The 27,816-nt window shown below is 43.9% G+C and overlaps 1 protein-coding gene across 1 annotated transcript in view; it reads right to left on the reverse strand.

Annotated features, from left to right (window-relative positions):
* Nucleotides 1-27,816, reverse strand: part of cript (cysteine-rich PDZ-binding protein) — a 38,289-nt gene that overhangs the window by 6,199 nt on the left and 4,274 nt on the right. The window contains exons 3-5 of the mRNA XM_034193541.1: nucleotides 27,700-27,754; nucleotides 19,842-19,945; nucleotides 11,821-11,963 (exon numbers count right to left, since the gene is read on the reverse strand). Of these exons, the coding sequence (XP_034049432.1) occupies nucleotides 11,899-11,963; nucleotides 19,842-19,945; nucleotides 27,700-27,754 (224 nt within the window). The 3' untranslated portion in view covers nucleotides 11,821-11,898. The remainder of the gene's footprint in view (nucleotides 1-11,820; nucleotides 11,964-19,841; nucleotides 19,946-27,699; nucleotides 27,755-27,816) is intronic.

Here is a 27,816-nt window from a genome sequence, read left to right on the forward strand (position 1 = left end):
ACTAGTTTTTGTCAAAAGCGTTTCCTTTCAGACATTGTTGGCATGAATGTGTTTCCATATATCTGAGCTGATTCTTACAGCTGCTGTGCTTCACTTCAAAAATGTATAAAGAAATACAGCACGTTTCATTTTGGGAGGAAAAAACGTTTTAGTCGATTGTAGTTTCTTGTGTAGCGGCTCCTCTGTGGGCTCTTGACAGGTGTGAAATATTAACAAAAAAAGGGAGACAGGACCACTGTCGACCGTTCGAGCGCAACAGCGTGGCTCCTCTTTATTGCACGTTCGAGCGCGCGTTCCCGTACACACACATAAAAGCGGGAGCCCTTCGCTCCTCGACTCCCGCCTACGGCAACACAACAGTGCCAACATTAACCCTGTGCAGCTTCACAGTAAATAAAGGAAATAAATAAAGCAAAGACATCAGAAAGTCTGTTACACACATCCCCCCCTCAACACGAAACGTCCTCGTTTCTGGTACCACTGTAAACAAAGCACATACATCATAATAAACAATAACATCAACAAAAAAAAAAACCCAGTATAACAGACTCCTGAATAATTGGATGTAATTAGCATCCACCAATCACCGTAAAATCATAACAAATGCGCTGCACTGGACTTAAAACCTAATAAAGTCTTTGAGGCGCGCCGGAGGTCGTACCTCTCTTCCCCCACGAGATCGAGTGGGCACCGATGCCCCCAAATCCCCCCAGAGTCCGTAATCTCCACTCGCAGCCTGAGACTGACCCTCCACATCCGGGGCCTTGACGACTGGCCGGATGGGACTGCAGGCCAGAGGAGCAGCAGGAGGTGTATGCGTCGGCAGCGGCAGAGTGTATGGCTTGAGTCTGTCATGGTGAACAACCATCGAGTCCAGAGGGTTAACCTTGCGATATGTCAGAGCATCTTCCCCACCTGAAGCTAACACCTGAGCAATCTGATAGGGGCCTTTCCAGTGTGGCGCCAACTTGGTTCGGTTTTCAGTGGGATTATTCAGCCACACCAGTGCACCCACACCATAGGCGCAGTGACAGCCACTTTCGTCGTAGTACAGTTTCTGCCGATCATGAGATTCTGCCAAATTGAGCCAAGCCAAGCCGAATGCAGACTTCAACCTCTCTGCCATAGATGACACATACTCTGCCTGCGTCCCCGCGGTCTCGAATACCTGATGGTACATGCACGTCAGCTGGAACCCGCGCTTCACGGCCGTGCATGAGAAAGTAGGGGGTGAACTGGGTACTGGAATGCTTAGAAGTGTTGTAGGCAAAAGCCACTTGCTTCACATACGAGTCCCATTCACCCCCATGCGACAGCAGCATTTTAGCTAGTCAGAGTCCTGTTATGACGTTCCACCATGCCATCAGATTTGGGGTTGTATGCTGTGGTGCGTGTTTTCGTCATGCCCAATCGCTGACACAGGCTCTGAATCACTTCTGCCTCAAACTGACGGCCCTGATCACTGTGAAGGACTTCAGGGACCCCATGCTCCAACACATAATCCTCAAACAGGCAGTGAGCCACCGTCTGCGCTGTCTGATTTGGCAGGGCGTACAGATTAACAAATTTGGAGAAGTAATCCTCCACCACTAGAACGTATCTGTTCCCCCTGGAGGTCAAAGGTAACTCCAAAATGTCTGCCGCCACCCTCTGTAGTGGACGGGCCGCCTGAGACCCCCCCCCCCATAGGTGCTCTCAGTCTGGGAACAGGGCACCGGCGGGTCTGGCAGGCCTCACACTGCTCGCACCAGCGTCTGATGTCTCTCAACATGAAGGGCAAATAGTAAGACCGTCGGGCCGTCTCACACACTCGCTCCGCCGAGAAGTGGGCCGCCGTAGGCTCCCCATGTAATTGTCGCAGGAGCTCAGGCACCATAGATGAGGGGACCACCACCTCAATTTGGTCCTCCCCAAATGCTGTCGGCCGCACAGTCCGACACAGCAGTCCACCTACCATTGCTAGGCGGCTGAAATCTGTTCCAAGTTTCCTCAGTTTGGCAGAGGACCCCTTGATTAGCCGACGAGGTAGTTTAGCCGCGTTCCGTTCCAACAACCCCACTATGGTGCTAATATCTGGGTCCTCCTGTTGCCGGGCCCGGAGCTCAGAGTCACTCCCAGACAGGGAGTAGGCAGCCTCCGGACCTGAATGGACACCCCGAGAGGTGATGAGCAGCCCGACTCTCCCACGGAGGCGACTGCGAGCTCCCCAGCCGGCCTATCTGGGTGCCCTCGGGGAGAAGAAGCCGGTCAGCGCGACAGTGCATCCGCGTTGTTGTGCTGGACACCAGCCTTGTGAATCATGACCCAGTTAAACGGGTCCAGCTCTAAAATCCACCTACTCCTACGACTCGTTGGGTCACTGTCCATAGCCATGTTCCTGATGCCCAACAGCGGACGATGGTCAGTTATGATAAAGTGGAAAGCCCCACAGTGTTTGAACTCACACACGGCCCACACGACCGCCCACAGTTCTCTATCAAAAGTGGACCACCTCTTCTGCGTTTTTGTGAGGGACTGACTGGCATATGTCACAACTCTCTCTACCCCCCCCTCATCCTGTGCCAACACCGCACCCACTGCCTCACTGGAGGCATCGGTGTAAACTTTAAAGGGGAGTGCGAAATTTGGCAGTGTTACCACAGGAGAGGAGGTCAGGACCCGCTTAAAGTAGGAAAAGGCCTCCTCACACTCAGTTGTCCATTCAAAAGGCACATTCTTACCCACCAGGTAACTCAGTGGGGCCGCATGTTTTGAGAAGTCCTTCACAAACCTCCTGTAATACGAACATAGGCCCACAAATGCTCTCACCTCTGCCGAGGTACGTGGAGTGGGCCAGGCCCTCACCTTGTCCGTATTACGGGGATCCGGTTGGAGACCCTGCCGAGAAACCATGTGGCCCAAAAAAACCACATGATCCCTCGCGAAATGGCATTTGCTTGGATTCAATTTCAGCCCGGCCTGCTGTATCCTGGACAGAACCTCCTCGATGTGGAGGAGATGATCGCTAAAGGAGCGGCTGTAAATCAGTATATCGTCCAGATATACTATGCAAATGTGCCAGGGCAAACCCCTCAGAACAAGCTCCATCATCCACTGGAAGGTGGCCGGAGAGTTTGAAAAACCCATCGGCATGGCCCGCCACTGGTAGAGGCCCCTTCCGGTTGTAAAGGCTGTCTTTTCACGGTCCTCCTCAGCTACCTCAACCTGCCAGTAACCATTAGAAAAGTCAAGTGTGCTGAACCAGGCCGAGCCTGCTAACAAATCAAGGCTGTCATCCACACGTGGTAGAGGGTGTGAATCTTTAATCGTCACCGCATTAAGGCGACGGTAATCGATACAAAATCTCCACTGTCCCCCTTTCTTCCTCACTAACACCACCGGGGATGCCCAGGGACTGCAACTCTCCTCTACCACTCTGTCTGCCAGCAGGCTAGCTACTTGACGCTCAATCTCAGCCCTTTTCTCGGGAGATGTGCGATAGGGCCGTTGTTTAATGGGGGGGATGGTCACCGGTTCTAATGCGATGCAACACCAATCTGCACTTGCCTGTGTTCCTGTCAGACAGGTTGAAAACATCTGAAAACCTCAGAAGGAGCTCTGAGAGCTCCTCCTTCTGCTGCATGGTAATGGGTGACTCATCTAAGGTGAAGGTGCTCCTCATTGGCGGAGGTGAGGTGCCCCCAACATTAGCAATACTGGGGAGGGCTACCAGGTCATCTCTCTCCACCGAGTGGAACTGACCCAGGTGCAGCCCCCGCTTCACTTCCATGGCTCCCCCAGATGGATTGAGAACACGTGCTAATGTGACCCCATCTTTCACACTATTCACAGAGTGAGCTACCACAAGCCCTGTCGACTCTGGGGCATTGGGTTCCAGATACCCTTCAAAATCCTTAGCAGGCAACATAGCACCACCAAGAGAACCAATCGTCACTGGCAGTAGGGCCTCACTTAAGGGGGGTATAGTCACAACATTCGCCACTGTCACGTTACAACAGTCGGGGGTGAGCTCCCCCCCTCGCAGCAGTGGCACCACGACATCCCATAATTGCAGTACCCCTCGCCCCAGGTCCAGCAATGCACGGTTCCTAGTCAAAAAATCAAGCCCCAGTAGAACACTCTGAGTCGACTCCCTCAGTACATAAAAGTTATGCTGCCAGCAGGTCGGACCCAATCGGAATGTCACTTCAATAGACCCCAGCGTATCCAACATTTGCCCATTAACTGCCCGAGAACTAACATAGTTCTTTTTCAAAGGCCGGTTCCTCAAAGCGGGGACCGACATTCGAAAATCTGCACTGATCAATGAGACATTAGCTCCCGAGTCGACTAAAATAGGGATCTCGCAGCTTTCCACCACACCCCTGACATAGGATGTGGGATGATCACAACTGTCCACAGTAGTGGTGCTCTCAGTCACGTCCTCAGTCATGTCATGCCGTACAGGGCCCTCGGTCTGAGCGGCTGGCGTCCGGGCCTCAACCCCAGCTACTGTCCGTTTCCCTGGTGACCGCCTTTCACAGATGCTTGTTGTGGAAAGAAACGCACACCGCCTCTCCTCGGCTCCTCCTCTCTGTGTGACCTCCAACCAGGACTGGGACTCCTGCCCCGGGATGGCCTGGCTGTTGGAGAAAAACCTCTGTCGCGAGGATAATCATGAGGTGGGCGGTTGGGAGAGCGTCCCAAGCGTCTGTCCTCAGACCCTCTGGATTGACATCCGGACTCCCCACAGGCACAGCTACAGCGCCCCCCAGATGAAGAGCGAGGACCACGATCTGTCCTGTTGGCATCTCTGGCTCTCAGTCTCTGATTCTCTCTGTACAACCTCTCATTTCCATTCTCATTACACACGTCCTCATTTAACTTCTCCACGGCCCTCTGAAGGCCATCCGTCACAGACACAGACTGGACAGTTGCACTCTGACCCAGGTAAACACCTGTGCTTGAACTCCCACTGTCTCTCTGTAGTGCCGCCCTGGCATTCTCACAGCGCTCGGCCACAGTCAGGGCCTCATCAACGTCTGTTGCGCCCTGCTCCAGGCACTTAGCTTTCAACGCTGGATCTAGGCCGGCTAAGAAACGCCGAAACTTCTCTTCTCGCCGTGCATTGCTGCCGTAGTCTGGGAATGCTTCCGCCACCAGGCAGCTCACGTCCACTGCGTACACCTCCAGGCTCTCCCCTGGAGCACGCACTCGCAGAAAGGCTGTCTCTGAAGCAGTCCAAGAGCTGTCTCTGCCCAAACGCTGACCCGAGCTTATCTTTAACAGCAGAATAATCTCTCTTCACCACGTCAGGAAAACTGTCCCACAGCAGAAAGGCCGACTTGCTGAGGCGAGTAGGCAGAATGCACGCCAATTCATCATTACAGTCTCTGCTGACAGATGTCGCCACGATGGCTACCTCCAGCTGCCGTACCCAGCTGTGAAAGCTCTGGCTCCCATCACCAGCAAAAGGAGCAGGCAGGTCCACTCTAACTTCTCCACCAACCAAGTGAGCTCCTGGTGGTCCACGCCGTATAAGGCTTTGACGGGTCCTCGTCCCCAAACCACGTCGCAGAAGCACCGAGCTCGTTAGCAGGCTAGCTAAACTGAGGCACTAGCTAACAAGGTCAAAACTCAAAATAACTGTTCAGCACGAACGCCAACACATGCAACAACCTGCACAAGCGGCCACCGCTGCCACCAATGTAGCGGCTCCTCTGTGGGCTCTTGACAGGCGTGAAATATTAACAAAAAAAGGGAGACGGGACCACTGTGGACCGTTCGAGCGCAACAGCGTGGCTCCTCTTTATTGCACGTTCTCACACACACACACACACACACACAAAAGCGGGAGCCCTTTGCTCCTCGCCTCCCGCCTATGGCAACACAACAGTGCCAACATTAACCCTGCGCAGCTTCACAGTAAATAAAGGAAATAAATAAAGCAAAGACATCAGAAAGTCTGTTACACTTGTCTGTATTACAACGTTTGGAAAGAGGTGTCATTTTATTTAAAGCGGCAATTCATTTTGAAGTTATTCCGACCGGACTCTGTCTCGGCAGAGAGCCGCTCAGTGTTTCGACGATTCTCGTTTCTTGACAGCAACAAGACAAGAGTCCCAGTTAGTGACTTTAATACACACAAAAGTGACTCATGATATTTTAATAGCTTTGCGAAGGGTTAAGAAGCAGACTTACCGCTTCTGAAGAGCAGCGAATCAAAGAGCCTCGAGTCATTGAATCGAAGCATTGCTTCAGTGGTTCATGGCTTCAAAGTGGAGTCGTGCTGCAGAAATGGTTGATTACAGAGCCGCTGCAGACCAAACCCTGAATATCCGACTTTATTTGTACGTCCGTACGACTCTGAAACTCGGAAAAATCCGTACAATTTACGGACTATAGGTTGACATGAAAACCAAAGCTGTGTTCACCGCAGGGACACGTTCCGCACTATTCGGGATTATTCAAGATTTTTTTTTTTTTTTTTTAAACCGATGACAAACGATGCGTAAAAAAATTTGACCAATGACCGGTCTAGATCCGGGCCTGTTGGAGAAGGCGTGTGATCCGGTACCTTGGGAGATGCTGTGGGAGGTGCTGCAGGAGTATGGAGTAAGGGTGTCCTTTCTCAGGGCCAGCCAATCTCTGTACTCACAAAGCGAGAGCTGTGTTCAGGTTCTTGTCAGTACGTCGGACTTGTTTCCAGTTGAGGATGGCCTCCGCTAGGGCTGTGCCTTGTCACCAATCCTGTTCATGGAGAGGATATCAAGGCATAGTCGGGGGGGAGTCTTCAATTTGGTGAGCTGAGGGTCCCATCACTGCTTTTTGCAGATGATGTGGTCCTGTTCGCGTCATCGGCCTGTGACTTTCAGCACTGGTCGGTTCACAGCTGAGTGTGGAGCGGCTGGGATGAGGATCAGCACCTCTAAAGCTCAGCAGAAGACCGATGGATTGCCTACTCGGATAGGGAATGAGGTCTTGCCACAACTGAAGGAGTTCAAGTACTTCTGGGTCTTGTTCACAAGTGAGGGGACAATGGAGCGTGAGACTGGCCAGAGATTTGGCACAGGAGGGGTGGTATTGTATTCGCTTTATTGTACTGTTGTGATGAAAAGGGAGCTGAGCCAAAAGGCGAAGCTCTCGATCTACTGGTCAATCTTCGTTCCTATTCTCATCTATGGTCATGAGGCTTGGGTCATGGCCGAAAGAACTAGCTCGTGGGTACAAGCGGTCAAAATGGGCTTCCTCAGGAGAGTGGCCAATGTGTTCCTTAGATATAAGGTGAGAAGCCCAGTCAATCGTGAGGAGGTCGGAGTAGAGCCGCTGCTCCTTCGCATTGAGAAAAGCCAGCTGAGGTGGTTTGGGTATCTGGTAAGGATGCGTCCTGGGCACCTCCCTAGGGAGGTGTTCCAGGCACGTCCAGCTAGGAGGAGACGCAGGACTAGGTGGAGAGATTATATCTCCACACTGCCCAGGGGAACACCTCGGGATCCTCCAGTCAGAGAGGTGGTAAATGTTGCCTGGGAAAGGGAAGTTTGGGGTCCCCTACTGGAACTATTGCCCCCACAACCTGATCCTGGATAAGCGGTTGAAGATGAGTGAGAGTGATATTAATAAACCAGCTCATTCTTTGTGCTCTGTTATGTTTAATCAGGAGACTGAACCCCTTAGCAGGAATGCACAGAGCAAAAAATTAATGATACATTTGGAGAAAGTCATGGGGATTCATGTGTAGTAGCCTGATGTGATGGTCTGTAATGCCCGATATACTGACTTGGTTATGCAGGAGGTGTCAGTGGAAGAACTGACCATGTGAACAAGAACACTTGATGGAATGACTTGCTCCACAGGGTCAAAAAGTGAAGACTGGGCTTATGGAGTGAAAGCTGCAATGGTTATGAAACAAACAAAAACCTCCAAACATATACCACAAATCCCACCGGAAAGACCACTAACCAGACCATGACCCCTTTATTTGCATTGTCACATTTGGCTTTCATCAGTTTCTGCAGGAACCCACTCAACATTTGACTTTGGCCTTAAGCTTAGTGACAGTTCCATCTTTGAAGTGCTTTCGCTTCTACCTGTCCTTGCAGGTGTTTTAGTTATATTTGTAAGATTATTTTCCTGTCTGATGAATGCTGAGACACTTGTCTCATCATGATATATTGGACCCAGTCTTCAGAGTTTAATAGAGGTTCTGGAGCCACTCTCTGGTCAGGATGATTCCATTGAAAGTATTGCTGATAACTGTAACGTAGCGCTGCGTGGACTGTTGGATTCATTTGCACTGGAGAAGATTAGAGGGCAGTGCCTGTGAAAGCAGATGCCCTGGTTGACTGATGATTGGCAGTAAATGTAGGAGATTGGTACACATGGCATCATGCAAGGATGGAGATATTGTGGATAGCATGAGGATAAATATACTCTGTCACCTGCTAAGATATACTATCCTGAATTAATGGGCAAAATCCTGTAATTTTGTTTAGTACTGTGACAAAATGTATGTGACGTAACCAGTCTGTAAGCAAGTTTCAGCAGATGATTGTACTTTTTTTTTTAAATAGTAAAATACAGAATACTTCAAATAAAATATTCCTGCCTTCCACAGCTTCTGGAATTACTGTGTCAAATGAGTAGTTTCATAAGGAGACTAAAAGCAATATCATTTGCATGGTGGAGGATAGTCAGTTTTGCCATTTTGGCCATGTGGTCCGTTTCTCTATGTATGGCCCATTTGGCGTATGGGCCATGGAGAAAAACACTGAGCAGGTCTGATTAAGGGGACAGATCCATAAAAAAAAAAAAAAAAAAAAACGCTTTAACATTGGCAGGCAGGATGATTTAGCAGATTTTGTACAACCCCAATTTCAATGAAGTTGGGACGTTGTGTAAAATATAAATAAAAACTGAATAGGGGAGGTGATGGTCTAGTGGTTAAGGTGTTAGGCTTGAGTCCAGAAGATCATGGGTTCAAATCCCCACCTGACTGGAAAATCACTAAGGGCCCTTGGGCAAGGCCTTTATTCCCCCATTGCTACCGGTGTGTAGTGAGCGCCTTGTATGGCAGCACCCTGACATTGGGGTGAATGTGAGGCATAACTGTAAAGCGCTTTGAGCGTCTGATGCAGATGGAAAAGCACTATATAAATGCAGTCCATTTACCATTTAATACAATGATTTGCAAATCCTCTTCTACCTATATTCAATTGAATACACCACAAAGACGAGATATTTAATGTTCAAACTGATATACTTTGTGTTTTTTTGCAAATATTTGCTCATTTTTAAATGGATGCCTGCAACACGTTTCAAAAAAGCTGGGACAGTGGTATGTTTATCACTGTGTTACATCACCTTTCCTTCTAACAACACTCAATAAGCGTTTGGGAACTAAAGACACTAATTGTTGAAGCTTTGTAGGAATTCTTTCCCATTCTTGCTTGATGTACGACTTCAGTTGTTCAACAGTCCGGGGTCTCTGTTGTCGTATTTTGTGCTTCATAATGTGCCACACATTTCTAATGGGAGACAGGTCTGGACTGCAGGCAGGACAGTCTAGTACCTGCATTCTTTTACTACAAAGCCACGCTGTTGTAACATGCAGAATGTGGCTTGGCATTGTCTTGCTGAAATAAGCAGGGACGTCCCTGAAAAAGACGTTGCTTGGATGGCAGCATGTGTTGCTCCAAAACCTGGATGTATCTTTCAGCATTGATGCTGCCATCACAGATGTGGAAGTTGCCCATGCCATGGGTACTAACACACCCCCATACCATCACAGATGCTGGCTTTTGAACTTTGCACTGGTAACAATCTGGATGGTCTTTTTCCTCTTTTGTCCAGAGGACACAATGTCCATGATTTCCAAAAACAATTTGAAATGTGGACTCATCAGACCATAGCACACTTTTCAACTTTGCGTCTGTCCATTTCAAATGAGCTCAGGCCCAGAGAAGGCGGTGGCATTTCTGGATGTTGTTGATGTATGACTTTCACTTAGCATGGTAGAGTTTTAACTTGCACTTGTAGATGTAGCGACAAGCTGTGTTAACTGACAATGGTTTTCTGAAGTCTTCCTGAGGCCACGCGGTAAGATCCTTTACACAGTGATGTTGGTTTTTAATGCAGCGCCGCCTGAGGGATCGAAGGGCACAGGCATTAAATGTTGGTTTTCAGCCTTGCCGCTTACGTGTAGAAAGTTCTCCAGATTCTCTGAATCTTCTGATTATATTATGGACTGTAGATGATGGAATCCCTAAATTCCTTGCAATTGACCATTGAGAAACATTGTTCTTAAACTGTTGGACTATTTTTTCACGCAGTTGTTCACAAAGTGGTGATGCTCACACCATCTTTGCTTGTGAACGGCTGAGCCTTTTGGGGATGCTCCTTTTATACCCATTTATGACACTATTTCCAGTTAGGTGTTCTTTGAGGATTCATCAACTTTCCCAGTCTTTTGTTGCCTCGTCCCAACTTTTTTGAAATGTGTTGCAGGCATCCATTTCAAAATGAGCAAATATTTGCACAAAAACAATAACATTTATCAGTTTGAACATTAAATATCTTGTCTTTGTGGTGTATTCAATAGAATATAGGTTTAAGAGGATAGGGAAATCACTGTATTGTTTTTATTTACATTTTACACAACGTCCCAACTTCATTGGAATTGGGGTTGTAAATTTTTCCAAAATTAATAACCCATCATGAAAAAAGGTACATAAAAAATAAGGCATTGACATTATGAAACATTTCAATTATATATTTATTTTGCAGATCCCTAAAGATCCAGATTTTATTGATCAAAATGTGATTTTTATAAGGTAACAAACCCAGCGTAATCAACCTTTTCCCCCACATTCTGGTGTCAAATCTTTATTTTTTGATGGAGTGAACACAGTTCATCATTGAATCTAAGAAAACCCACTTCTGTTGAATCCTAACATAACAGAAAGTCACTTTTTTATTTTTTGCTAGTTTGGGAGGCCCTGCGACTTATACCAAGAATCAAAGGACTAAACAAAGTAAACTCCAATAATAAAAGAATAAATACCTGTAATAAAAAATACACAACAGTGCACAAAAATCCCAATTTAAAGAGTACCACCTTTGGAAAAAGGTGGTACTTCTACTCGGGTGTGACTTATACTTCGGTAAATATGGTAATCTTACCCCCCCCCCAAAAGGTTTTCTTGCTTATAATTGGTACACCATTTCAAATAATTTTAACTGATTAACTGTTTGTATGTTTTTTAAACTTTAAATCGTACCTATCAATGTGTACATTTTTATATCTTTAACTTTTGTGTTATGTTCCAGCACTTTTAAATCCAATGTATGAAAGTGCAACCTAAACAAAAATAGTCATTTTCAACATTATATATCAGCATGTGTACACGTTGAAGACCCGATGCAGACTGAGGCCTTAAAAAAAAAAAAAGCCAATCAGTAACTGCCTCAGACAGCTAGTGAACTACAATCTGTTTTTGTCCTTGTATGCATGTAATAATCAGTTTGTCTGGCATAATCACATGTGGAAATTACATGCTGTGCTGTGAGATGTGACCTGTAATCAGATAAAGGTATATGCGTAAGGTGCAGTTAAATCCTTTTTGTCTTAAAGTGACAGGTATAAAATATCCCCAATACAAGTCATCATTTGCAACATTTTACTTGGGTTAAAATGAACAAATGACTATGTTACATGAAAGAATCAAAAACAAGTAAAACAATGAAACTAATTTACTGATGTGTTGGCAGTTTATATACAATGAATGCAGGACTGACATAGAGGTACATGTGTAAGATGAGCAAAGCTGCCTGTCACAGGGCATTAAAGAAACCAACAAAAAAAGTGACTGATTCACAAACATGGACCTCATCGCCGCCCTCCCTCTGGTTCTTTACTCATCGTCACACAGAAGTCTGCTTGTAGTTCTTTGTGTCTAATACTTTCTTTCCACACATCGCACAGATCCCTGGAAAACAAGAGAAGATGAAAGAAAGAGCATAGGGATTAAGAATTTGATCAGAGGATAAACATCACATGGTCAGTTTTGACAGCTTCAGAAGAATTTGGCTACAGTACTCATGTAAAAGACCTGTCCTGTGTTCCACTATGCATAAGTGGATCTTGACCCATTCTATCATAATCTACATCCCTGAGAATCACCCGATGACATTCCAAGGAAAAAAGCAACAACAACAAAAAACCAGGACAATCACAAAGTTAGAGACTTTCACATGCTGCAGTCAGGACATCCAGTGAGTCCACAAAGACAGCAATATCATCTGCAAACTAAAGGTCAGCAGACCTTTCTGCTGTGACAAAAAGCAGAAGCTACTGGTTTCCACAACCCTTTCCATGATCCAGTCCTTGCAAGTATTGAAGAATGTGTCCATAATGTGCAGTAAAGCAGAAAATATGACATTAAAGTAATCAGATTGAGATGAAACAAAGAGGTACAAATGGGTCTGTGTCATGATGGCCAGAATAAAACAAACCTTCATGATATTCCACAGTGAGAAAAGAAACTCTTGGTAATCTCTACAATGTGCAAGTCAAATGACAATGTGAAATCAAACATCATCCTGACACTTTTAGTTTTAATCACTACTATGAATGACACATACCCAATGTCAATGGGACCTGATCATACTGGTGTCATTGCAGTCTTCTCTGAATCCATATGTAGAAAATTGCAGGCCAAAAACCTTTCTACTGGACAGAAACAATCCTTTAAAAATCCTAATATGAGACCATTTACTTGCTTTACTGAGCATACAAACCCAAGTGTCACTGTCTTAACAGTGAAAAGTAGTTCCACAGTTTAGGAGCATCTGTCCAAAAGGTGCAATGTAAAGCCAAAATAACAGGGCTTACGACAAAACCCTGAGGTATCCCATACCAAATGGTAGATAATTTAGAAGTGGTGTTGTACAAGTCCCACTGCACTCACTTGGATAAACATGATGCCAACCATGAAACAACCAGTCTGGAAAGGCAAAAATAGTTTAAGTGTAGCTAACAATATGCAATTAGGGATGGGGCCAATCCGATCCAATATTGGTATTGGGTTCCGATACCAATGTAATTCACGGACTGGAAATTTCCAATACATCCTCCAAAGTTTTCCGATACAGGAGCCACCTCTGTGTGTGTGTTTCTGTTGAAACGTCTTGCTGGCTGCTCTGCTAGCAGGTTGAAAACTGTGGAAGTTATTTCCTGAAAGGAGGCGTGTCTCAATAAGACGTGGAGTAATGAGGCATGCCTCCGTTCATGAAATCCATTCCACAGTTTGCAGCCAGGTAGTATGCGAGCATTAAGCAGCACCGACTGTGGCTGACCAAAGTTCATCACGTCTGCTGTATTTTACAATAGAAAGACCGCAACGCAAGACAGCAATGTGCAATGTTTGCAAAGATGTTGTACGAAGAGGCAGAAGCTCCATCGCGACCTACAATACAGTGAACTTAAACATTTTTTTTCAAATGTTTGATTAAGTTCACTGTATTGGGACCTGCCATTTCTCTTTTCTCTACTTGGAAAGAAATCCAACTTCTGAACTTAAATCATGTAAACCAGGTTTTTCTGATTATCAGATTATTGAAGTGCATGTAAATGCGAGAAGTCAGATTATTACAGTTATCTGATTACTAATGGTTATCTCATTATTATGGTCAGGTAAAAGTGCTCCGCTTCGTGGAGTTCTACTCGACAGGGAGCTCATCTCCCATCACATGGCTGTGAAAAATTTAAGTGCACCCTGTGACAGGATGCACATGATTTTTTCAGAGGGGTGCCCCAAAAATTACGTATGAGTACATGTATCATTTTGAGGATGGAGCGCATTTCCCAAATGCCACAAGAAACCACCAAAGTACTTAATTCTTTCACCAAAACATCAAATCTAGGCTCACATTTTAGATGCCATGGCCTCAACTATATCTAAATTATGGGTCTTTTAGTGAAGCTTAGGGCTAGTGGCCGGCGATCAACTTAGTATTTCTTCTGTTTTTCTTGTTGCTTAATGCTGGCAAATTATACTGTATTTGGTGTCTTTCCGACGCCTGATTCTGTTTTTTTCTCTCTGTTTGAGGTGCAGCTCCATCCAGAGATGGGTGTGGTGTCTGTTTCTGAAACCCTCCTGTCCTGTGCACCGGCAACATTTTCTGTCTATTCATTTTGTTAATTGTTTAGCAATCTGTGTCAGTAGCATGGCCCAAGCAGAGGGTCACCCCTTTGAGTCTGGTCTGCTTGAGGTTTCTTCCTCACCACTGTCACCTGTGTGCTTGTTCTGGTGAGGTTAGACCTTACTGTGTGAAGCGCCATAAGGCAAATGTGTTGTGATTTGGCGCTATATAAGTGAAATAAATTGAAATTGAGATGTACCTTCTGGCAAACTGTAGCTGAACTTTCAGGTCTTCCTTTTTTCAGGAAATCCTCTATATCATTTCATCATGAAGCTGTATAACTGGGGATGCAAAATATCCTCATATAAAATCAGCAATAATGATAATTATAATACTAAAGCAAACAGAGCTCTAGTATCAGAACAGCATCCGTATCTGCAGATATCTAAATTTAGGTATTGGGATTGGACTGGAATTGAAAAAATGTGGACCGGTGCATCCCCATGTGCAATATATATGAAAAACTGCACTAAAGTCTAATATGTATAAATAACGTACTATTTGAATCCCTATGTACCGGCCCAGGCTTTGCACAGGATGTAGGACTGCTCTGTGTTCCAAGGGTGAAGAAAAAGTCTGCGGGTCAGAGAGCCTTCTCATACCGTGCCCGTCTTGTGAAATGGTCTCCCGGTCTCAGTAAGACATTCAGATTCTGTGGAGACTAAGAACAGACTAAAGACATATCTTTTTACTCAGTTCTATGGTTAGAATGCTGTGCTAGCATCTTTTTTAACTCTTAAGTATGTACTTTTTTTTATTGTGCTTTTCTAAACTTTTAATTGTGCTTCTTGATCTTTTTAATTGTTTTTTTTTTTTTTTTTTTTTTACTGTTTTGTGTGAGGCAACTCGAGGCGACGCTGTTGTGAATTGGCATGTTATAAATTGAATTGAAAATGCATAAGAAGCAGAAGATCATTCTCCATTTTAGTGAGTGCAGTTTCCACAGACCAATAATATCCTCAAAGCTTACTGTCTGGGTTATAAGAAACTATCACACAAATAAGTCACAAGTTGTTTCAAAACTAGTCTCTTAAGAACGATCAGACTCCAAACTGGAAATATCAGTGTAGAAATGGTTTAGCCATACTTTGTGTCATGAAAATTTGAAATAATTAGATTGTTTTCCCCTTACAAGACTTTTCCCTGAAATATCATTGTCAGAAGTTAAGCAATTATACAGCACAGAGAATCAAATACCCATCAGCCTTCACCAATTTGTACAATTTCTAAACATGCATATGGCTACTTGCACTGGACAAAACCATTCATCTGCAACAGTCAGTTATTGTGTGAAAAAAGTACAACAGACTTATTTTAACTTTGCTCACAGTACATCATCTTGGGTACAAACAGACTTGCGTCATGAGATTATATCTGCAGAGAAAACTATAATAATAATAATAAAAAAAAAATATCAGTATTTCCATATACACACAGCTAGTTTAAACCTTATGAAATAATGGATGATGTAAAACAAAAAATAAAGACAGTGCATCCAGAAAGTATTTACAACACTTTACTTTTTCCACGTTTTTATGTTACAGCCTTATTCCCAAATGGATGAAATTAATTTTTTCCCTCAAAATTCTACAGACAATACCCCATAATGACAATGTGAACAACAGGTTTTTTTTTTAAAGATTTTTGCAAGTGTATAAAAAGTAGAAATAAAATCATATATTAAAGTATTCACAGCCTTTGCCATAAAGCTCAAAACTGAGCTCAGGTGCATCCTGTTTCCACTGATCACCCTTGAGTTGTTTCTAGATGTTAATTGGAGTCCACCTGGGGTAAATTCAGTTGATCTGATATGATTTGGAAAGGCACACACCTGTCTACATACAAGGTCCCACAGTTGACAGTGCATGTCAGAGCACAAACCAAGCATGAAGTCAAAGGAATTGCTGTAGACCTCCAAGACAGGACTGTCTCGAGGCACAAATCTGGGGAAGGGTACATAAACATTTCTGCTGCTTTGAAGGTCCCAATGAGCACAGTGGCCTCCATCATCCATAAATGGAAGATGTTCACATCCACCAGAACTCTTCCTAGAGCTGGCCGCCTATCTAAACTAAGCAATCGGGGGACAAGGGCCTTAAAGAAGTGACCAAGAACCCGATGGTCACTCTGTCAGAGCTCCAGCATTCATCTGTGGAAAGAGAAGAAACTTCAAGGACAACCATCTCTGCAGCAATCCAACAATCAGGCCTGTATGGTAGAGTAGCCAGACGGAAACCACTCCTTCATAAAAGGCACATGGCAGCTCAGTTTTTGTAATAAGGCTATAACATAACAAAATGTAGGAAAAGTGAAGCGCTGTGAATACTTCCGGATGCACAGTAATCGTACCATCATGAAGAAGATGAAAGCAGAACCACAAAGAAGAAAGCAGCCGACAGGAAGGGTGTGACAATTTACCCAGACTGACTCCAAATATGAGTAAATTAAGTACTTTTATTTATTGAGGAAATGAGGAAAGGCGCTCTGTCCTGAAAACGGTTCATGTACTCGGAGCAGATGTGCCATCTGGTGTTCAAGAGGTAAAACTTCAGCCACTGACCCAACAATAAAAGGAAAGTACTTAGATACACCTCCTGTCAAATTGTAGCTGAACTTTCAGGTCTTCTTTTTAAGAAAATCCTTCTGTATACCACTTCATCATGAAGCTGTATAACTGAGAATACAAAATATCCTCATAAAATCAACAATAATGATAATATTAAAGCAAACAGAGCTCTGGTATTGGAATAGTATCAGTTTCAACAGATATCCAAATTCAGGTATCGGTATCGGATCAGAAGTGAAAAAATGTGGATCGGTGCATCCCTAGAATTTTCACAGTATATTCACACGATAATAAGACTTGCACATTTTGTGCGCAAAGGTGCCATCATTTCAGCTGTTAGTGGCCACTTCAGTGAGATACCAACAACAAAACTGTCACTCATTCACATTTGGTCGCTAATTTGCGCCTCCAACTGCTCTCCAACAGGAGCAGTCCAGTGATATACTAGCCTTAGTGGTTAGCACTGTTGACAGAGTGAAAAGGTCCCAGATTATAATCCAACCTGCTCCTTCTCTGTGGTTTTTACACATTCTCACCATGTTTGCGTTGGTTCCCCCTTGGTGCTCTTGCATCCTTCTATTTCACACATGCAGGTTAGGTGAACTGGAAACTTTAAATTGACTGTAGGTGTGACTGAATTTGTCTGTGTCTGTGTGTTGGCACTGAGATAGACTGACAGCCTAGCCAGAGTGTACCCCACCTTTTGCCCTGTGGCCGCTGGGATAGGGCCCAGCACTCTCCTGTGACACTTAAATAGAAGCAGGTTGAGAAAGTGAAAAAAAAAAAACCCACAAACATAAAAGCATGATGCTTTTATGTTGTGTTTTATGTTAACATATACCTCTGCAGAGTCCAGGTGCTGCAGGATGTAATGCAGTCCCATGTTGACTGCATCCTCAACTGACCTGGCTACTCAGTAGGTAAACTGCAGGGGGTCCAGCAGGGGTCCTGTGATGTCCTTCAGGTGGCTCAACACCAGCCGTTCAAGACTTCATGATCCCAAATGTCAGGGTGACAGGCCTGTAGTCATTTAATCCTGTTATGGAGGGTTTCTTTGGGACTGGGATAGTTTTCAGCTTCATGTTTTATTCTACACTCAAATATTTATAAATAAGGACCCTGCTCTCAATATAAAGCATCTAAAAATGATGTCTTATGTGACATTATGTAAATTAAATAAGCTTAATTTCTCTCATTTTCAGAACTTTCCAAATTGTTGTATTTGCTATGCTGAGTATTTTTACAATACCTCTGACTGGTTTTAATTCTTTTCTAAGACTGCTTTTCTCCCAGAGACAGCTATTTGGTCTTGGCTCTATCCCTTTTGACAACACCTGCAGTTTTCACAGTTAAAGGTTCAGAGCTATTCAATGTTTAAATAAGCAATATGACAGTACACACGAGGAGTACAAGAAATACCTGTCACCTTCCAATATTTTATGTTCTATGTTGTTTAATACATCTAGATGTAAAAACCAGGATGTAAAGCTCACATGCTAAACTGTTTTATCATATTCATCTTTTGATGTTAAACAAATTTCAAAAGTTTCAAAAGGTCACTGTATGTACGAGGTCTGTCAATAAAGTATAGGTCCTTTTTATTTTTTTCAAAAACTATATGGATTTCATTCATATGTTTTTACGTCAGACATGCTTGAACCCTCGTGCGCATGCGTGAGTTTTTCCACGCCTGTCGGTGATGTCATTCGCCTGTGAGCACTCCTTGTGGGAGGAGTCGTCCAGCCCCTTGTCGGAATTCCTTTGTCTGAGAAGTTGCTGAGAGACTGGCGCTTTGTTTGATCAAAATTTTTTCTAAACCTGTGAGACACATCGAAGTGGACACGGTTCGAAAAATTAAGCTGGTTTTCAGTGAAAATTTTAACGGCTGATGAGAGATTTTGAGGTGATACTGTCGCTTTAAGGACTTCCCACGGTGCGAGACGTCGCGCAGCGCTCCCAGGCGCCGTCGTCAACCTGTTTCAAGCTGAAAACCTCCACATTTCAGGCTCTATTGATCCAGGACGTCGTGAGAGAACAGAGAAGTTTCAGAAGAAGTCGGTTTCAGCATTTTATCCGGATATTCCACTGTTAAAGGAGATTTTTTTTTTCAATGAAAGACGTGCGGGCGGATTGCAGCGTCGGCTCGCAGCCGCCGCGACGCTCTGCCACAGGAAAAACACCTCTGTTGGAAGCCTTAAGGACAAGTTGGAACATGTCCAGCTGTTAAACAATTTCTCATATACTCACTCCACTGAAAGCCATCAAAAGCTGCCTGGATTTTACAAATGGTTATCAACACGAAGGTGTTTTTCCTGTGCCACCGCACTGCGCCGGCTGCGTCCCGACGCGCGGACCCGTCCGCACGTCTTTCATTAAAAAGAATCTCCTTTAACAGTGGAATATCTGGATAAAATGCTGAAACCGACTTCTTCTGAAACTTCTCTGTTCTCTCACGACGTCCTGGATCAATAGAGCCTGAAATGTGGAGGTTTTCAGCTTCAAACAGGCTGACGATGGTGCCTGAGAGCGCTGCGCGATGTCTTGCACCGGGGGAAGTCCTTAAAGCGACAGTATCACCTCAAAATCTCTCATCAGCCATTAAAATTTTCACCGAAAACCAGCTTAATTTTTCGAACCGTGTCCACTTCGATGTGTCTCACAGGTTTAGAAAAAATTTTGATCAAACAAAGCGCCAGTCTCTCAGCAACTTCTCAGACAAAGGAATTCCGACGAGCGGTTGGACGACTCCTCCCACAAGGAGTGCTCACAGGCGAATGACGTCACCGACAGGCGTGGAAAAACTCACGCATGCGCACGAGGGTTCAAGCATGTCTGACGTAAAAACATATGAATGAAATCCATATAGTTTTTGAAAAAAATAAAAAAAGGACCTATACTTTATTGACAGCCCTCGTATTCACTGAGTGGGATGACAACTTCAACAGAGGTTCATCCATTAACTGGAAAGGTGGGTGGTTTTAATCCCCAGTTGCTCTAAAGTGTTGAAAAGTGGTTGAGAAAAATACTGGGCCCCAAACATAAACTAATCAGGAAGTTAAGCATTTTTCATTGTAGCATCAGATGAGTGAGTTCCTACCCTTTTTATAAGCGCAGCCCTGACAGTAGTGAGATCCGGACTGATGAACCGAACTCTTGCAAATCCTGCATGTAGCAAAGCCAGTCCTGCTATATGGGTCAAACCTAAAGGAAATACAACACAGATTTACAGATAGTGAAGCATTAGCTTCAGTCACGCACTCAGCATTTCTCTGTAGTATTAAATTAACACAATGAATGCCTTGTTTCTGTCTGACGACAAGATGCTTTGTGATTATTTAAAACAAATGAAATAAGTCAGCATGTGAAGGGGCATGTGATACTTTAACTAAACTCAAAATCTTACACCTTCTCTATAACAAGAACTGAGTCGATTCACAAAGATGCAAAAATGATGCATGCAAAAGTAAAATAATTTTGAGTGGGGATACCTGATGCCACCCACATCGGGTGTTCACTTCAAATACCGCCTCGTGTAACTGTATTCACATTATGTAGAAAAACAGGAGTATTGAATACAGTAGACAGGAAATATTTAGCCTGGAAATATTTGCAAACTTGACTGAGCAATCAGACACATGCACCTTACACAGCAAATTATAGCCATGTGATCCAGTGATACCATAATATAAAGTCAGGACAATTAAGTATTTGGACCTCTGTACAACCACCACAACTGAGGCAGTATGACAAAGAAGCTGTGCTTGAAGTGTACACGTTTAGCTATAATTCAAAGAGTTTCACAAAGATACAGTACGAGGGATTCTGAGCTCATAAGAAATTGGACAAACTATTACTTTTTTGTCAGACAAAAATCACTTTTACAGTCATTATATTTCTTAATTATTGATGTAAATTAAATCCAAGACATTCAGTGACCAGTGTTGGGTGGAACATGCTACTGTAATCGCATTAAATGTCTGCCGCACAGTAATCTAATGCGTTACTGTTCTAACTTCAGTAATCACTGTACAGTTCTGAAGAACACACACTAATATTACTGGATTCCCCTGAATGTCAAGCAGCATGGATGTCACTGGCTAGCCATAACTTTGTTTATTTTCACGATAACACCCCAGAATGGGTGAAAAATAGCTGAACTCTTTCAGGTCCAACAGGGTTTGTCTGTGAATGACCATTCCAACGGCTTATTGAGGGGGATGTTGCAGGCTTCTCGCGACCCAGTCCCGGATAAGTGGTTGAAGATGAGTGAGTGAGTGAGTGAGTGGTGCAGGCTTCAATAAAAAATAAACCATATAAAGTGGAGGCAGAATGTGTGGATTAAAAAGCATTGTTCATTTTCTTGATGTTCTGCTGCACATGTAAGTCAGGTGCTTGTTCATTCATTTTCTTAGAAATGGCTTGCGAAAGCAAGTTTAACGAAGTGTATGTTGGAGCAAAAAACAAACTGGATGCTACACCATAGTCTCGGGCAGACGAACGGATGTCAGGACGTGCCAGGAGAGTGTGTTGCTAGACGGCATCGGGTGGTGGGTCATAGGATGACTTTAGAGGTAGAGAAGAGAGAACGTGAGAGCTCAACAAAGGATCAGACGGTGGAACCTGAAGAGGAAGACTGCTGTGTGAAATTCAGAGAGGAGGTGAGACAGACACTGGATGGAGTTGAAGCAATTTTGGACAACAGTTACGAAGGTACTTGGTTATGGAGCTAAATCCAGGCCCAAAGTTTTGTAATCTGAAAATAACAAAAGATTGAAAAAAATAATTTTGAAACTGAAAATTCAATGTTTGTTCTTGAATTTTATAATAATTTAAAAAGTATTATCAAAATAAAAATGCGTAAGATATATATTTTTTCAGTTTAAATAAATTTTTGATTCAGCTCTAATTATTTTGATCAAATAATTTATTTTCATTCATATCTTTTTTCACCTTCAGATCTTTTTTCCCACTTTCAGATCTTATTTTTTTCAGTTTCAAACTTTTGGCCCCGTTCTGGTGTGGGAGAGCGTGGCTTTGATTGAGAGGGGCGTGGAATTGTGAGTGACAGGAGAGCAATCAGTCCTCACATGATGTTGCTTTCAGGAAATGTGGGTACTTTGATAGATAATGACTTAACACTTTCTCTGCACTGTATTGTCTTAATACCTGTAAATAAAGTAATGCTAAGGACAAACATGCCTATTACAAGTAATTCTAGACCACTTTTGGTCATTTTTCATGTTTAAAAACTGGAAAATATGCAAAATTATAAAGTTTAACATCTATACCTAAAAAAACGATGTGTCCCAAATCCACACAAGACCGTGAACGCAGCGCAGCATCGCCACATAAAAATGAGGCAGGTCGCTCATTTTACAGGCTGCCAGCAGTTATTGTCCATCAAGCAGTGGAGTGTTACGAGCTTTCTAAGTGACACACAGAGAGACCTGGCTCAGCAGATCTGAAGGAAGCTTTAATATGGCCAGAACCAAGCAGACCGCCAGTAAATCCAAATCCAAAGCCGCCCGGAAGAGCGCTACAGGCGGTGTGAGGAAGGCTCACCCTTACAGGCCCGGCACTGCGGCACTCCGCTGCTACCAGAAATCCACCGAGCTGGTGATCCACAAACTGCCCTTCCAGCACCTGGTGAGAGAAATCGCTCAGGACTTCAAGACCGACCTCCGCTTTCAGAGCTCCGCTGTGATGCTCTACAGGAGGCCAGCGAGGCACCTGGTTGGCAGCTTGTGGCTCAGCAGCTCGGTGGATTTCTGGTAGCGAAGGATCTCTCTCAGTGCTGGGCCTGTAACGGTGAGGCTTCTTCACACCGCCGGTAGCCAGAGTGCACTTCCAGCTTTGGATTTACGGGTGGGCTGCTTGGTTCTGGTCATATTAATTTTATGCTGTGAAACTGCCAGCCACTTTGTTACATCGTCATTAAATTCACTATCCGGTACAACATACGGATCCACTGAACCAACTGCTACACATCGATCACAATAAACAGCTTTATCTCGAGGGTTTAAAGCCTCATAATAAGCTTTCATTCTCCCTATTTTCGTTCACGCGCCAGCCGCGTAGTAATCCACGACGGAGACTGGAGTAGAGTCATTTTCTATCAAAGTACCCAAGTTTCTTGAAAGCAAAATCATGTGAGGACTGATTGCTCTGCTGTCACTCACAATTCCACGCCCCTCTCAATCAAAGCCACACCCTCCCACACCAGAATGGGGCCAAAAGTTTGAAACTGAAAAAATAGGATCTGAAGGTGAAAAAAAAAAACATCTGAAGGTGAAAAAAGAAATACGAATGAAAATAAATTTGATCAAAATAATTACAGAGCTGAATCAAAAATATATTTAAACTGAAAAATATACATCTTACACTTATTTTTATTTTGATAATACTTTTTAAATTATTATAAAATTCAAGAACAAACATTGAATTTTCAGTTTCAAAGTTTATTTTTTCAATCTTTTTTTATTTTCAGATTACAAAACTTTTGGCCTGGATTTAGCTCCATACTTGGTTGTGACAAGAAAAGAGGAAAAGCTGGTGAAAAAGAACTGGAATAGTTAGAGAAATGAAGAAAGTACAAGTACAACGAGATGCGGTGTAAGGTTAAAAGGCCTACAGTAAGATGTACAAGGTCTGTTAAAAAAAGTATCGGACCTTTTTATTTTTTTCAAAAACCTGATGGATTTGAATCACGTGTGCTTGCATGAGCCAACCTTGAAATTTGTGTGCATGCATGAATTTTTTTCACGCCTGTCGATTGCATAGTTTCCTGGTAAGCAGCCTTTGTGTGGGACGTGTGTTGTGCGCTCAGCGTTTTGTCATTCCAAGGAAAAAGACAGAACAACTGGAGCAGCGCGACTGCATCAAATTTTGCCAGAAACTGGGCGACAGCCAGGTGGAAACCATTCGGATTATTCAGACGGCTTTTGGTGACGATCCTATGGGCACCACACAGATTAAGGAGCGGTACAACCGCTTTAAAGACGGCCGCACAACGGTGGAGAGTGAGCCACACTCTGGTCGGCCATCAACATGTTGAAATGACCAGGTCATTTCCAAAGTGAACGCTGTGGTGATGCGGGACCGTTGTGTGACTATCTGAAAAATTGAGAAAGAGGTGGACATCAGCACTTTTTCGGAACATTCCACTGTGACAGAAGATTTGGCCATGAAAACAGTTGCAGCGAAATTCATGCCAATGGCTTCGGCACGAAGCTGACGGAACAAAAGCGCCTCCGTGTTGAAGTCTCACAGGAAACGTTGTGACATGCTCACCTCTTCCACAATTTCTCGGATAGTCACACGACTGAAAAGCCACCAAAAGCCGTCTGAATCTTCCGAATGGTGGAAGAGGTGGGCATCATTTTTCGGAGTCCAGCATGTCCTGTGAGACTTCAACACGAAGTTGCTTTTGCTCCGTCAGCAGCTTCGTGCCGAAGCCATCGGCATGAATTTCGCTGCAATTCTTTTCATGGCCAAATCTTCTGTCACAGTGGAATGTGCCGAAAAAGTGCTGATGTCCACCTCTTCCGCAATTTTTCGGATAGTCACACGACGGTCCTACATCACCACAGCGTTCACTTTGGAAATGATCTGGTCATTTCAGCATGTTGATGGCCGACCGGAGCGTGGCTCGCTCTCCACTGTTGTGCAGACATCTTTAAACCAGTTGTACCGCTCCTTAATCTGTGTGATGCCCATAGCATCGTCACCGAAAGATGTCTAAATAATCCGAATGGTTTCCGCCTGGCTGTCACCCAGTTTCTGGCAAAATTTGATGCAGTCGCGCTGCTCCAGTCATTCCGCCATTTTCCTTGCAAAGAAAATCTGACAAGAGACCACCCATCACAACACACGTCCCACACAAAGGTTACTTACCAGGAAATGACGCAATCAACAGGCGTGAAAAAAATTCACGCATGCGCACGAAGGTTCAAGGTTGGCTCATGCAAGCACATGTGATTCAAATCCATCAGGTTTTTGAAAAAAATAAAAAGGTCCGATACTTTTCTAACAGACTCGTATATGAATTTAAACACCAAGGAAGATGAAAAGGATTCCTGATTAACCAGGCAAAGGGACCAATCTGGAAAGGATGTGCAGCAGAGTGATAAAGGATGCAGATGATCATGTGCTGACAAGCGAGGACAGTATTGAGAAAGTGGAAGGAGGAACATATGAATGAAGACAATGAGAGCGAGAGAAGGATGGATGATGCAGAGCAGGGTGCCCAACCAGTCGATTGTAAGCCAAGTTCCAGTCTATTGCATAAAAGGGAGAGAGGGAGAGAGAGAAGCCGGTCAAAGAGAGAGGCCAGTCAGAGAGACCCCTCCAGCGCCCCCCCCCCCCAAAAAAAGTGACTAGCAAGAAATCTAGCGACTTTTTCTGGAGACTTATGTGAAAACACAGATTTCTCCTCAATGAGCAGCAGGTGCTTTCGTGGGACTGGGCTCCTCCCCCGTCTTAAAGCATTCACAGGAGACCACCGACTTCCTCCACTCACAGGGAAAAGGAAGCAGACATCCAGCAGCAAGTTACTCCGTTTCATTGGCTGAAAGCGCCTTAGTGAGCGCTTCCAAGTAGCTCACATAGATGCAAGACAGTGTGGTTCCCACCTCCGTCTTTGCAACTGTGCATGTTTATTTTTTGCCACATAAAATTCTATTCATCAATCGTTTTTGGCCCAAGTGCTTTATTTTTTAAGTGACCTGCAAAATTCAAACAGAACAGCAAAATAATAAATAAATGTCCCAACTGCCTGTATGTCATGTCAATTTGGGGCAGATTTTTTTTTTCTTTGTCAAAAATAAATCACTACACTACATACCAGACTTAAGAAAAAAGGAAAAAATTTGAAAAAAAGAAAAAAATTGATATGGCTTGGTAGAGACTGATACACTGTCAACTTTAAAAGTAGATCTCGGTTCAAAAAAGGTTGGACACTCCTGATGTAGAGAGAGTAAATCAGGACGTGCAAGAAATTAGGCAGGATGAAGACGATGAAGAGTGGAAAGGCAGCTGGTATAGATGACATTCCAGTGAAGGCATGGAAATGTTTAGGAGCCTGTTCAATAAAATCTTGGAAAGTGAGAGGTTGCCTGAGGAGTGTGCTGGTTCCTATTTTTAAGAATAAGGGTGATGTGCAGGCAGGATGAGTGGGTGGAGAAAGGTGGCAGGAGTGATTTGTGACAGAAGACTATCTGCAAGAGTGAAGGGGACAGTTTACAAGACAGTCGTGACTCGTGAGACCAGTGATGTTGTATAGCTTACAGGCGGTGGCACTAACAAAAAGACAGGAGAAAGAGCTGGAGGTTGCATAGCTGAAGATTTTGTGATTCTCTTTGGGAGTGACGAGAATGGACAGGATTAGGAATGAACATATCAGAGGGACAGCTCAGGTGGGACAGTCTGTAGACAAAGTCACAGAGGTGAAACTGAGATGGTCTGGACATGTGCAGAGGAGGGACCCAGTGTACATACAGAGAAGGATGCCAAGAATGGAGCCACCAGGAAGGAAAAGAAGAGGAAGATCAAAGAGGAGGTATATGGATGTGGTGAGGGAGGACATTCAGGTGGTCGGTGTGAGAGAGGAAGCTGCAGATGACAGGGTGAGATGGAAACAATTGATCTGCTGTGGCGCCCCTAATGGGAGCAGCCAAAAGAAAAGAAAAATAGAAATATCTACAGTGTGTGTATGTTAAGTAGCAAATATTTGTCAGATTTTTGCACTAACGCACTGCATCTGCTTTAATGATCATTAGTTAAACCTGCAACGGATCTCTTAAACATGTAAAACTGCAGTTTGATTCAGCTTGAGAGAGAGAGACAGCGCGAGAGAGAAAGAGGGGACATACTTTCTCATAAACAACAGGAATGTGTTATATATGAGCTTTGCACATAGGTCTAATGTTTGGCAATAGGCTGTTGCTGAGTAACGTAGAAGTAATAAACAATGCAATAAGTTACTTTCCATGGAGAGCAAAGATGTATTTGTTTCAATTAGCGAGTAATGTGTAACATCTGTTTTTTTGTAGTAACAACGAACTCCAACACTGCGAGTGACGTGCCTGTAACTGTGATGGCTGCAACTAGTTGTAAAATGTGATTGACTGCAAATTCATCAGTGTGCCGATAGCTGTGTCACAGGTACATTTTATATTGGAATTTTTAGCTCTCACTGCCATGAAGCTATATGGCACATACGGGCTCTCTCTGTGTGTGTGTGTGTGTGTGTGTGTGTGTGTATCCGTCCACCACTGCACAAATACCTGAAACCAAATACTCACAGACCCCAAATGTTTTGGATACAAGTTCATCTCACAATCTTCATGAGTGGGTTTAGACTCTAAATGTCATGTACCCAAGATGTTTGGTATGTAGGTTCATTTCAGAACCACCTCACAAGATCAGAGTGCTGACCTTGACCTTCTTTTTCTGGATCACAACCAGGTAAACTCATAAAAACTGGGTCCAAATGGAAAAAGTGGTCCTTCATAACAATCTCATTCATTTCAGTATTTGAAAGCATTTTTCTGTTTTTTTTCCAACACTAGACATTCATTTTATTAAATACTCTTTCTTTTGGCTGCTCCTCCATTTTGCTTGGGGGTTGCCAAAGTCGACATAGTATATGTTTTCATGTTGACTGGGCACAGGTTTTGTGAGTTGCCCTTCTTGATGCAACTCTACATGTACAAGGAGTATGGGGCACAAAAAGCCTTAACCTTGGGACCTTCTGTTGGGAAGACAAAACTGTACAAAAAATAAATAAATAAATAAATAAATCAGGGGTGCCAATAACTCTGACCAGGACTGTAACTGAAATGAATAGGGTAATCTCAGCCATAGCTAAATTAGAGAAGGAAACACAATAATCTTTGTGTCATACCATCAAAGTGACTTACAGTCAGCAAATATAGAATCAGCCCAGTGCTACTTACCGAGCCTTCTTTGATGTTAGGAGCTTGTTTTCGTTAAGCTTCCGCCCACCACTCTCTGATTAAAAGATGGAAATGCACCATTAAATGCAGTTATCACAGTCATGCATTACATTCCAA

This window comes from Thalassophryne amazonica, chromosome 18 (genome assembly GCF_902500255.1).
Source record: "Thalassophryne amazonica chromosome 18, fThaAma1.1, whole genome shotgun sequence".
Taxonomy (NCBI): domain Eukaryota; kingdom Metazoa; phylum Chordata; class Actinopteri; order Batrachoidiformes; family Batrachoididae; genus Thalassophryne; species Thalassophryne amazonica.